The following is a 13,445-nucleotide window of genomic DNA, read 5'->3' on the forward strand; positions in this document are numbered from 1 at the left end:
CTGCCGACTCCACCATTTCTTGTGGATGAGCTGTTTGCTGCCAGACGTTCTGTCCCCTGAGCTATTGAGCTGTTGTTGGCCCATTTCTTGCTAGAAACTGTACTGTGCTGTAATTACACTCTCTTACTCTTCTGGTTCACCAGTGACCGAGTTCTGACCCTTCTATGTGCTACATGAACTTACACCAGTTGGGTGTGCCTGTCGATGAGAACAGTGTTAACTGTTGTGCCTTCCAAATGGTTTGGCAATCGTTTGGGGAGGCAGTTAGTATCTGAAGTGTTCTTATATGAAGACAGTAGACGTTCTAACTACTAGTAATGTGTCATTAATTTTGAAACTGAGATATGTATTACAACTACTGTAAGACAACAAAACTGTCTGCTTCATCTTACAGCAAATTGGTAACACTTATGTTAGACAGATCCATAATCACCTCGTCCATATGTGAATTTTTCTTATGTGTTTAATTATTACTCGGCTGCCTGCTCTGGTTGTGGTTACATAGGAAAGGTGGAATAGTTTTTCCATTAAGTTTCACTTCCTTTTGTGGCAGTTTAAAGATGGAATTATATTGATCATATTCTGACACAGTCACTGAACCTTAGCAGCTACGTTCAACAACTAGATGTGTTGTGATTTATTAAAGGAAAAGCTTTTCCTTCTCTGGTTGATTAATTGGAACATTAAATGTCTTATATTGATGGTTGATAAAGTTTGGTGGCTTGACAAGTACCATCATACTTCGCTGTCAGTTTGTTGTTCTTTAATATGATGTGCAGTGGGACATATTTGACGGTTTCATGTCAGGCGTTGCTTCAGGCACTGTCTCCACCCACTGTACTCTGGTGGACCACAGATCAGTTTCAGAATGCACATATACAACAGTGCCGCCTTTTGGAATCAGGATGCCTATGCTTGCGTGCAGTTATATTTTGGTAAACAAAGATTATTGTTAAAGTGTATCCTAAACTTGGTTTGTCCCTTCCACTCCAGCAGTCCCCTGCCCTGCTACCAGCTGTCACACTAATTACTTCATTATCTCTTAATAATTATTTCTGATGATAGCTATTATAGACAAAAATTAAAATTTTCCTTTCATCTTTGCATGGTACATCAAAGAACTCCACTGCAATGATATATTTATCTTTGAAAATTTTGTGGTAACTAGAAAAGCATTAGGTGTGAAATTGTTATAAATTCCTCTTTTCGTTTCTTTCCGAACTGCTCATTCAGTATCATTTTGCTGCATGAAACCCAGTAGTGTATATTGTAGATAAGCATTTATAAAACGAAAAAACAAACTACCATTTACAGGAGAGAAGGACTCAGAAAAAGCGGCATAAAGGTGTTATTACATTGCAGCATCTTGTATACTATTTACAGTCGATTACTGAAGCAATTTCCAAAATTCTGGAACTTTTGCAGTATCTTCCTCCTCTCAGTTGTCAACTGTGAGTGTGCTAGAGCTTACATTTATAAGGCATTGAGTAATGAACACATATGTTTGCTGCAAGGTGCAGTGGTGCTTTATTTATGCCATGTCAGTGCAGGGTACAGGACAGTGTGAGCAGCTCCAGACTGCGCCTCCACGGTGTGGCACCCCCTCAGCGGCGGCGGCTACAACTTGTGGGCGGCTCTGCGGGCGGCGCCTGTCCTGGCGTGGGGTCTGTTTGCAGCTCTGCCCGCAGCGTGTCGGCTGCCTGCACGTGCATGTTTCGCATGGCCGGCCCGGGCGTGAGCACCTGCTCAACAATAAAGGACAGACGTGATGATCAAGTGTCTCACCAGAAAATTCCAGTAGTCATATCAGGAACACTTGTCTACACCTGCTGCAAACACTAAGCTTGCATTTTATGTGCATTTTTTATATTTAAGAAGTGGATGACAAACAAATGATTGCTCTGTTTTCTTTACAAAAACCCTTGAAATTATTATATTGACAATCAAGTAAGTTGTATGGTAACTGTGTCCTGTCAAAAACCAAATTGTAAGTATGGAACACAAAACAGACTACCAATTAAAAAAGAAACGTACATAAATACAGTGTGTGACACAACACCATAGTGTCTAATGTAAGATATTTTCACACTGTTAATGTTGCAATTTTGAGTAATGCAGTAAATTTTTCTGTAATATATTTTTCACTATTTTGTAAATATTTTCCTGTCAATTAATACGATTATGTAATTTAAATGAAATATCTCATAAAGAGTTACATAGCAACATGTAGTAAACATGCCTGTCTAGATAGGGAAATTTGCTATTGTGAACAGTCAAAGAGTATATCTAAAGTAGTGAACATTGTAGCTGGTCGCGAACGCTCACAGTCCAGTAGAGTCTTGCGCAAGCTCTTGTGCAGCAATGTCTGATAGAGGCACTCAGGCGTAGTTTTTGCTAGCGGTACGTAGTGCGGTACATTGTAAAGTAGGGCCTACCAAACTGGAAGAAATGTATGTGACGACCACAGATAATTGGGAACAGTGCAAAAAGTACCAAGAGGAGTTAATATGAAAGAAGAGCATTATCGGTCCAAAGTTGTGTATTGCAAAGCGACGACAAGACAAGCCTGTTCCCATGCATTGTCGGCGATTATTTCCTTTACACAGTAGCAGCAGCCACTCTCTGAAATAAGACCAGAACAACTTTAATATTTAGAAGTGTATCAAGGCTAGCTAGCTAGCATAGTAGTAAAATTTTGTAAATTATTACCAACTTAATGTTAACACTGTGTTAAAAGTGCGCATACCTGAAAAATTACCAAATAGGGTCCTATTCTTTCATTATTAATTAAAACCGAGTGTCACTGTTGATGATAAAAAGACTAAAATTGTTGCACTAACTTAATCTTGATAATTTGTTTCAAGAAGTGAAAATTATCAATACTTGTAAATAATCAAGGTAGTTAAAGACAATGGACTTTACTGCTCGGTGAAATCTTCACTTGAAAATCAGTATTAATATTCAGTGATTACGAAAAAATAATTTCAGTGAGTTCTGAATGTTAGTGCAGATCAGAAGTTTAATTTTTTTGGGAGAAAAGTGGCTCTGAGCACTATGGGACTTAACATCTGAGGTCATCAGTCCCCTAGAACTTAGAACTACTTAAACCTAACTAACCTAAGGACAGCACACACATCCATGCCCGAGGCAGGATTCGAACCTGCGACTGTAGCAGCAGCGCGGATCAGGACTGAAACGCCTAGAAAAGCTCGGTCACAACAGCCGGCTTCTTTGGGAGATCAATAGTTTTTGCTCTCATTCCCAAAACATGTGACAGGTTATGCAAATGTTGACCAGTAGTTATTTAATGAAAGTTACATGCTACTGAGACATTTTGCTTAACAGAAAATATTTGTTTCAGAACAATTACATAGTCAAAATATTAACATTACGCTTTACAGGGGTCTGTGAGAAGCTACTTATCACTCAAACGGAGTGCCAAACAATTAGTAGTCAAGTGGATACTCTTAGTGCAATTTGCTTTCGGTCCTTATTACGTAGAAGTAATCGCGCTAAAACGATTCGGCTATAACTGATTCTACGTTATTTTATATTTAATTTGTTCTCCGGAAACGATGCGTTTATGTTTGGCATCAGGGATATTAGGAACACCTGTCATCAGTTATTTCAATTTCCCAAAAGTCCATTGGCTGAACGTCGAGAATTTTAGTCTTGAAATCAATATTAGTTAGTGGAAATTTCGATCAGACAATAGAGAAAAAAATGCTAAAAGCGGCAGCAACAGAAGCATGAGCCGATCCCGAAATAATTTGACGGTGAGCTAATGACAGTGGAATGGGTAGCTAAATAAATGTGACAGTAAAACAGGAGATCGACGATTCTTACCAGGGAAATACCTGAGAGATGTTCTCAAAGAGCGTGGGTCGTACGGATAAGATCGGAACGAAAACAGAAATAAAACTGGAACTGAATCAGATGGGCGATGGGCCATTGGGAGTTTTGAATGAATTCAAACAGATGATATTAACGATGAACAATGGTTTGAAAAATGACATGTCTTCGTCAGTTCAGACATTGAATAATTAAATGAGCTCGTTGGATACCAAAACTGGTACACATATAAAAGGTCTGATTCTACAAATGGCCCATACAATAAATAAGAATATAAATAAGCTAGATGTTTAACTGTAAAATGGAGACTTTAAAGAAGTCGGTAAGCGATGTAATCAAAGAGGAGAACGGTATGTTCCAGTTAGCAGAAAAATAACTGAAGATAAGGCCGCTATGTGTGGACATTTAAGCACAAAAGTAGCCCAGCAAATTAAAATATTTAATGATTAGGAGGAAAAGAGTCGTAGTGAACTAGATCGGTTTGTAAAAACTTGCAAAGGGCGGCTCATGAAAGTTTAAAACGAGACAGAGACCGAATTACGAGAATCCGCGTCTGCTATTAACACTCATGTACCGGGAAAAACTCAGACGTTTGAAGTTAGCGTGAATCACTAAGCGGTGGAATTTAAATTTTATAAATAGTGAATCTGAAACCTGAAAGTAATAAAGTCAAAGAAAAATTAAAAAATAGAGAATATGAAAAATTTAGGGTAGGATGACCTTACCCTAGTTATGTAAATTTCGAAATTTAAATTTCGACCCTAGAAGCGGAGTCCATCCATTTATTTTTATAGACACATACAGGAAAATAATTCCTTCAGCATCATCTGAAGAAGATCGAATTACAATTGGAGAACAAAATTAATCGAGGACGCGATTAGCTGGGTAGTCCATGTTATGGATAGTTGCCGGACTTCAGACGACTTTCAAATAAAAGGTTCGAAGAGAAATACTGGTCTTAGATATCAAGGACGAAGTATTGCAGGAATTTATGCAAGCTACTCCGTAACGGTCACGCAAATAAAAGCGGTACTACAGCAATTACAATCACTAAATTAGGAATAACTTTAACCACAACAATAATAATAAGAATGGTTACGAGATGCGATGTGCTCACGTAGAAAGAGGTAGGAGAGGAGGAAGAGGAGGTAGCTGTCGTGGAAGAGGAAATCAGAATGGATGAATTTGCGAAAGTCACTGTTCGGAAAACGGAGATTCGCAACAGTAATGGGGACCGCTGGTGTGGAGATAAGTAGCGGCCATGACGTCAAAAACAGTGTTACTGTAGCGATAACAATAGAGTGCTTAGTAACAAACAAAGTCAAGCATGTAAACACCAACAGGTTTAAGTAAGAAGCAGTGCGCATAAATATCAATGCAAGGTTAATGAATTTCGCGAACAAAGTAAATCAAATGTGGTAGCGAATGAAATCAGAAGTGTTGTCGGATTGGCATCGGGTGCGGCGCATACGTGTAGTACGGCGGCGCCGATAATGGATCACTGTACGGTCACGAAGAAATGTGTTGTGGTTTTTATCGAGGTCGAATCAATAGGCAAGGAGAAGGAATGGCTAAATTAGTTAAGTGAAATATATGAGAATCTGAAAGAATGGAAGAGAAGTACGAAATAAGTTTCAGTGAGAAGAAATTTAAGAGTAATGATGATTATGAAGTGTGTGAGGTACAGGGGGTGAGCAATCTGAGAGAGATGCTGCGCGATGTAGATGAAATTAACAAGTGGATAATGAGCAATGTCGATGATATTAATGAACATGGTGAGTAGCAGGGGACACGATAAGTGCAAGTGATTAAGAATTTGGCAGATGCCTTTCCCGATTCAGTCAAAATCGACATATTTAATCACACAGCCGAAAACTGTAATATACGGCAAGAGTATGTAGCTTCTGGCAACCTAATAAAATAAGTGGAGGAGATGGTTCCAATGTGTACGAAGCCAAGGTTGGAGTGATGCGTTCAGAAAACAGTGATAATGACAGTGAATGTGCCGATTACTTAGATACAGCGATGGTTAAACATGTCATGTGTAAATAAGGAGGAAAGGGATGGAGGAAAACTGAAAAACACCCCAGATAAATTAGCTGAAAGAGCTAACGTTTAACGTTAAATGCGAACATTTCATGTTAAGCTTTACCTTGTGGAAAGATCTGGAAGTGGAGCAAGACTTGTGGGAAGATACAAGTAATAAATCGGAGCATTGTGAGCAAATTGTACCTATCGAAGTATTCTTGTTGTTGTTGTGGTCTTCAGTCCTGAGACTGGTTTGATGCAGCTCTCCATGCTACCCTATCCTGTGCAAGCTTCTTCATCTCCCAGTACTTACTGCAACCTACATCCTTCTGAATCAGCTTAGTGTATTCATCTCTTGGTCTCCCTCTGCGACTTTTACCCTCCACGCTGCCCTCCAATGTTAAATTTGTGATCCCTTGATGCCTCAGAACATGTCCTACCAACCGGTCCCTTCTTCCTGTCAAGTTGTGCAACAAACTCCTCTTCTCCCCAATTCTATTCAATACCTCCTCATTAGTTATTTGATCTACCCATCTAATCTTCATCATTCTTCTGTAGCACCATATTTCGAAAGCTTCTATTCTCTTCTTGCCCAAACTATTTATCGTCCATGTTTCACTTCCATACATGGCTTCATTCCATACAAATACTTTCAGAAACGACTTCCTGACATTTAAATCTATACTCGATGTTAACAAATTTCTCCTCTTCAGAAACGCTTTCCTTGCCATTGCCAGTCTACATTTTATATGCTCTCTACTTCGACCATCATCAGCTATTTTGCTCCCCAAATAGCAAAACTCCTTTACTACTTTAAGTGTCTCATTTCCTAATCTAATTCCTTCAGCATCACCCGATTTAATTCGACTACATTCCATTAACCTCGTTTTGCTATTGTTGATGTTCATGTTATATCCTCCTGTCAAGACACTATCCATTCCGTTCAACTGCTCTTTCAAGTCCTTTGCTGTCTCTGACAGTGATACACAACAGAAACCCAGTATTAATTGATAGCAGTAGTACAATTTGTGTTATGTCTCAAAAATTTTATGAGCATATCAAAACAGTAGCAGATATCGTTGAGATTTCAATTATGGGAGTGGAAGTTATAGGCGCTTGTGATGCCTGTAGCAAACCGACTAAGAAGCGAGTCTTGCTGCCATTTCGTATTAAAGGTATTTTATGTGAGCATGATTTTTAATGGTGTACCAGTTAATGTACTCGAATTATTATGGGTATGGATTGGTTGATGAAACATGATTCTTCATTGTGAGAAGATATTAGTGACTTGTTCTGTAGTAGACAGTAAATTGGAAGAGAATTTTGTCGATATTAATCAGGCGATTGAAAATCATGTTAGAAGGGTGAGTTTAGTTACGATTCTTATGGGTGAAGGCTTGAGCAAAGGGTCGCGGCTTATCATATCAGAAACGAGAACGCGATATCACCTTTCGACGACGAATTTGCAAAGATAGTGGAGAGTGTATCGGGTATATGACCTTGAGTACAAAATTGAAATGTTACGCCATGAGCGATTTTTTGCACCAGTCTATCAGGTACCATTAGCTAGGAAAAATTTGGTGGTAAGTTTCTACTGGTCCAAACCGCTGAGGTCATCGGTCCCTAGGCTTACACACTACTTAATCTAACTTAAACTAACTTACGCTAAGGAGATAAAGCGTATGGAGGAATGGGGCATACCGCAACGACCTAAGGGCCAATATAATAACCCCGTAGTTTTGGTAAATAAGAAAAATGATACCATTAGGATTGTGGTAGATACACGTGATCTTAACAAGATTATAAAGCGTGAGACATATCGTCCCGAGTGTTTAGACGAGGTGCAGTAAAAATTCAATAACGGGTGGTACATGACGGGCCTCGATCTGACGGCCGGCTGTTGGCAGATCGCTCTCGAACAAGAATCGCGAAAACTGACCGCGTTCTTGTTTGTAGGGAAATGTTACCAGCCAAAAATAAATAAAAAGTATGAATTTGGGAAAATTTGTACATTACGTAAAGTCACAGCGGAAACAGTGTTTAGTAAGTTGGGAGACAATTATTTCGTGAAGATAGGGAAACCGAAAGCTACACTCTCGGAGAATGAACTTTAGTTCGCATCTAAAATTTAAAATGAAGTTTCAAAATGGCTCTGAGCACTATGGGACTTAACTTCTGAGGTCATCAGTCCCCTAGAACTTAAAACTACTTAAACCTAATTAACCTAAGGACATCACACACATCCATGTCCGAGGCAGGATTCGAACATGCGAACATAGCGGTCTGCGGTTCCAGACTGTAGCGCCAAGAACCGCTTGGCCACTCCGGCCGGCTTTAAATGAAGGCCTGTAGGAGAAACGGTGTAGAGGTGATTCATATTCTGGTATGTTATGTGTCAAGGAACCTTCCGGAATGCTATGTGCTTGAATTAGGCAGATGTTTTAGGGCATATTGCCATAATGTCCACGGAGCATTGGCGAATATGTAGCTGACGTTTGTATGTGACAGCCAGAGCGAGAGCACCAGCAGCAGCGAGTACTGTTTGTATAAAGCGTTTATTTTGCATTTTGTTTACGACCTTCCACTAAGGAAGGAATTCTATTTGTGTTTATCTGCTCTGCATAGTAACTAACAGTTCTTGATAAAACTTTACGTAGTTTTCGTGTTAGATTTCTTAGTGTTTTCTTGATCGTTTAGAACAGAAAGCGCCCCAAAACCGTCTTTTGTTTGTTTCGCGGCCGTTAGCCACTAGTCACTTGAATCAGCAGTTGTCTTGTGACAGCCAGAGCGACAGCACCAGCAGCAGCGAGTACTGTTTGTATAAAGCGTTTTTGTACTTATTTGCTGCGCTTAGCTTTTAAATAGTTTTTCTGGGAAAACCTAGCGTAGTTTTCGCGTCTCGTATTTCAGTGAGTGTTTCTTGATTATCAGAGTAGCTCATCAGAAGATTATCTTGGGAATTTGTCACCATATAGAGTAGGGTAAACATAGTCATGTGTAGGGACTGTGGTTGTTGTGAGCGGACGCAAGGAGAATTGGCCACTCTTCGGGGGCAGGTGGAGGCTTTGTCTGTTAGGCTCATCGAGCTCGAGGCGCAGGCGTCGGCTCGTAGTGGCGTTGGGGCAACTGTGGTGAGACCTATGCCTACTTCGGTGGCCTTGGAATCACATGGAACCCCTGATGTCGCTGCGTCTTCCGGCAGTGAGCATCTTACCGGTCAGCCATCACTCCAGGGTGAATGGCGGACAGTGGTGGGCTCGCGCGTGCCTGGCCGAAAGGCGAAGGTGGGATCTGGCCGCGTGGCAGCTGCCTTACCCCTTTCCAACAGGTACGGGGTGCTTCCTAGTGGTGATGACATCGTTTCCGAGCCACCACAGGATGCCTCGCCTGTTGGGCCAGTGGCCGATTCTCCGGCAAGGTCCCGACAGTCACAGAGGGCGGGCCTATTAGTTATAGGGAGCTCCAACGTTAGACGGGTTATGGAGCCCCTCAGGAAAATAGCGGGTAGGTCGGGGAAGAATGCCAGTGTGCACTCGGTGTGCTTGCCGGGGGGTCTCGTCCGTAATGTGGAGGAGGCCCTTCCGGCAGCTATTGAACGCACTGGGTGTGACCGGCTGCAGATAGTAGCACATGTCGGAACGAATGACGCCTGCCGCTTGGGTTCTGAGGCCATCCTTGGTTCCTTCCGGCGGCTGGCTGATTTGGTGAAGACAACCAGCATCGCACGCGGAGTGCAAGCTGAGCTTAATATCTGCAGCATAGTGCCCAGAGTCGATCGCGGTCCTCTGGTTTGGAGCCGTGTGGAGGGTCTAAACCAGAGGCTCAGACGACTCTGCGACTATAATGGTTGCAAATTCATCGACCTCCGTTATTGGGTGGAGAACTGTAGGGCCCCCCTAGACAGGTCAGGCGTGCACTACACACCGGAAGCAGCTACTAGGGTAGCAGAGTACGTGTGGCGTGCACACGGGGGTTTTTTAGGTTAGAGGGACCCCCCCTTGGGCGAAACGATAAAATACCTGACGGCTTACCAGAGAGGACATTATCATCGTTGATAAAGAACGTCCGTCCTCAGAAACCAAAAACAGGAAAAGTTAACGTAATATTGGTAAACTGCAGGAGTATCCAGGGCAAGGTTCCTGAACTAGTATTCTTATTGAAGGAAATAGTGCGCATATAGTATTAGGAACGGAAAGTTGGTTAAAACCGGAAGTGAACAGTAACGAAATCCTAGACACAGAATGGAATATATACCGCAAGGATAGGATAAACGCCAATGGTGGAGGAGTATTTATAGCAGTAAAGAATTCAATAATATCCAGTGAAGTTATTAGCGAATGCGAATGTGAAATAATCTGGGTTAAGTTAAGTATCAAAGGTGGGTCAGATATGATAGTCGGATGCTTCTATAGACCACCTGCATCAGCAACCGTAGTAGTTGAGCGCCTCAGAGAGAACCTGCAGAACGTCGTGAAGAAGTTTCGTGATCATACTATTGTAATAGGGGGAGACTTCAATCTACCAGGTATAGAATGGGATAGTCACACAATCAGAACTGGAGCCAGGGACAGAGACTCTTGTGACATTATCCTGACTGCCTTGTCCGAGAATTACTTCGAGCAGATAGTTAGAGAACCAACTCGTGAAGCTAACGTTTTAGACCTCATAGCAACAAATAGACCGGAACTTTTCGACTCCGTGAATGTAGAAGAGGGTATCAGTGATCATAAGTCAGTGGTTGCATCAATGACTACAAGTGTAATAAGAAATGCCAAGAAAGGAAGGAAAATATATTTGCTTAACAAGAGTGATAGGGCACAAATCGCAGAATATCTGAGTGACCACCATCAAACGTTCATTTCTGAGGAAGAGGATGTGGAACAAAAATGGAAAAAATTCAGAAACATCGTCCAGTACGCCTTAGATAAATTCGTACCGACTAAGGTCCAAAGCGAGGGGAAAGATCCACCGTGGTATAACAATCATGTACGAAAGGTACTACGGAAACAAAGAAAGCTTCATCATAGGTTTAAGAGTAGTCGAATCATAGCTGATAAGGAAAAGCTGAACGAAGCGAAAAAGAGCGTAAAGAGAGCTATGAGAGAAGCATTCAACGAATTCGAACATAAAACATTGGCAAACAATCTAAACAAGAACCCTAAAAAGTTTTGGTCATATGTAAAATCGGTAAGCGGATCTAAATCCCCTATTCAGTCACTCGTTGACCACGATGGCACCGAAACAGAGGACGACCGAAGAAAGGCAGAAATACTGAATTCAGTGTTCCGAAACTGTTTCACTGCGGAAAATCGTAACACGGTCCCTGACTTCAGCCGTCGCACGTACGCCAAAATGGAAAATATTGAAATAAACGATATCGGAATTGAAAAACAACTGCTATCACTTAGTAGCGGAAAAGCATCCGGACCAGACGAGATACCCTTAAGATTCTACAGTGATTATGCTAAAGAACTTGCCCCCTTTCTATCAGCAATTTATCGTAGATCGCTGGAAGAACGTAAAGTACCTAGCGACTGGAAGAAAGCGCAGGTCGTTCCCATTTTCAAGAAGGGTCATAAATCAGATGCGAATAATTATAGGCCTATTTCGCTTACGTCAATCTGTTGTAGAATAATGGAACATGTTTTGTGTTCTCGTATTATGACGTTCTTAGATAATACAAATCTCCTTCATCATAACCAACATAGATTCCGCAAACAGAGATCATGTGAAACTCAGCTTGCCCTATTTGCCCAAGAAATTCACAGTGCCGTAGACACTGGCGAGCAGATTGATGCCGTATTCCTGGACTTCAGGAAGGCATTTGATACGGTTCCGCACTTACGTTTAGTGAAAAAAATACGAGCTTACGGAATATCGGACCAGGTTTGTGATTGGATTCAGGATTTCCTAGAAGAAAGAACACAGCATGTCATTCTTAACGGTTCAAAATCTGCAGATGTAGAGGTAATTTCGGGAGTACCGCAGGGGAGCGTGATAGGACCTTTATTGTTTACAATATACATAAATGACTTAGTTGACAACATCGGTAGCTCCGTGAGGCTATTTGCAGATGACACGGTTGTCTACAAGAAAGTAGCAACATCAGAAGACTCATACGTACTCCAGGAGGACCTGCAGAGGATTAATGCATGGTGCGACAGCTGGCAGCTTTCCCTAAACGTAGATAAATGTAATATAATGCGCATACATAGGGACAGAAATCCATTCCAGTACGATTATGCCATAGGTGGTAAATCATTGGAAGCGGTAACGACCGTAAAATACTTAGGAGTTACTATCCGGAGCGATCTGAAGTGGAATGATCACATAAAACAAATAGTGGGAAAAGCAGGCGCCAGGTTGAGATTCATAGGAAGAATTCTAAGAAAATGTGACTCATCGACGAAAGAAGTAGCTTACAAAACGCTTGTTCGTCCGATTCTTGAGTATTGCTCATCAGTATGGGACCCTTACCAGGTTGGATTAATAGAAGAGATAGACATGATCCAGCGAAAAGCAGCGCGATTCGTCATGGGGACATTTAGTCAGCGCGAGAGCGTTACGGAGATGCTGAACAAGCTCCAGTGGCGGACACTTCAAGAAAGGCGTTACGCAATACGGAGAGGTTTATTATCGAAATTACGAGAGAGCACATTCCGGGAAGAGATGGGCAACATATTACTACCGCCCACATATATCTCGCGTAATGATCACAACGAAAAGATCCGAGAAATTAGAGCAAATACGGAGACTTACAAGCAGTCGTTCTTCCCACGCACAATTCATGAATGGAACAGGGAAGGGGGGATCAGATAGTGGTACAATAAGTACCCTCCGCCACACACCGTAAGGTGGCTCGCGGAGTATAGATGTAGATGTAGATGTAGATGGTCCCCTCCCCCAAACCGACCAACCAAAGCGTCGGCCAAATTGCCACGACCCACCAGGGTTTGATAGGCTCGGAATGTACATCAAAATCTGATACCATGAATGCTGTCCTTGTGCTGTGTGCAGACAGACACAGTGATAGAGCGCCTTACTTGGAGCGCCAGTCGTGACACAAGGGCAGTTAGCGCTGTGTTGAGCCTGCCCACTTGAATTGCTGCTTACCTCTGGCTGCCTGCCTGCTCTCTCCACTTGCACCCTCCTCATCAGCGCAGTCGTCGGCGTCGTCGTCTGCTACGCTGTCAGTCTCGTCGTCATCTTCGAACACTTCGTCTCCATCGTCTGCAGCAGTCAGCGGCGTGCAGTACGCCACAAGCAACACGCCAGAGATCAGCAGGACGAGGGCTGCCTTCATGGCTGCAGTGGCTTCTAAGTTGAGAGCCTTGCTACAAGTGCCACAAGCGAGCACACCGGCCTCCTCTTATAGGGCGCAACGGACACTTATCGCTCATACTGTGGCACGCAAGGACAGCTACTTAGAGTGTACTTCAAACGCTCAGTTAGCCGTATCGTTGTGCTGTCATAAAGGCAGAAATATCTTACTGGACATGGTAGTAAAACTTGAAGCTCAAGGTTCTAAAAGACGTTAACAATATTGTAAGCACTACAGCTGATAA

General features: G+C 42.1%; 1 protein-coding gene across 1 annotated transcript; it reads right to left on the reverse strand.

Annotated features, from left to right (window-relative positions):
- Window positions 1–1,503: 1,503 nt before the first annotated feature.
- LOC126412686 (uncharacterized) lies at window positions 1,504–13,240 on the reverse strand. The gene is made up of 2 exons (XM_050082395.1): window positions 12,994–13,240; window positions 1,504–1,742 (listed from the first exon to the last, which is right to left on the reverse strand). The coding sequence occupies exons 1-2, from the start codon at window positions 13,181–13,183 to the stop codon at window positions 1,618–1,620; spliced, it is 315 nt and encodes a 104-aa protein (XP_049938352.1). The 5' UTR covers window positions 13,184–13,240; the 3' UTR covers window positions 1,504–1,617.
- Between the last annotated feature and the right edge of the window lie 205 nt (window positions 13,241–13,445).

The sequence above is a fragment of the Schistocerca serialis genome, chromosome 7, assembly GCF_023864345.2.
Source record: "Schistocerca serialis cubense isolate TAMUIC-IGC-003099 chromosome 7, iqSchSeri2.2, whole genome shotgun sequence".
Lineage (NCBI taxonomy): Eukaryota > Metazoa > Arthropoda > Insecta > Orthoptera > Acrididae > Schistocerca > Schistocerca serialis.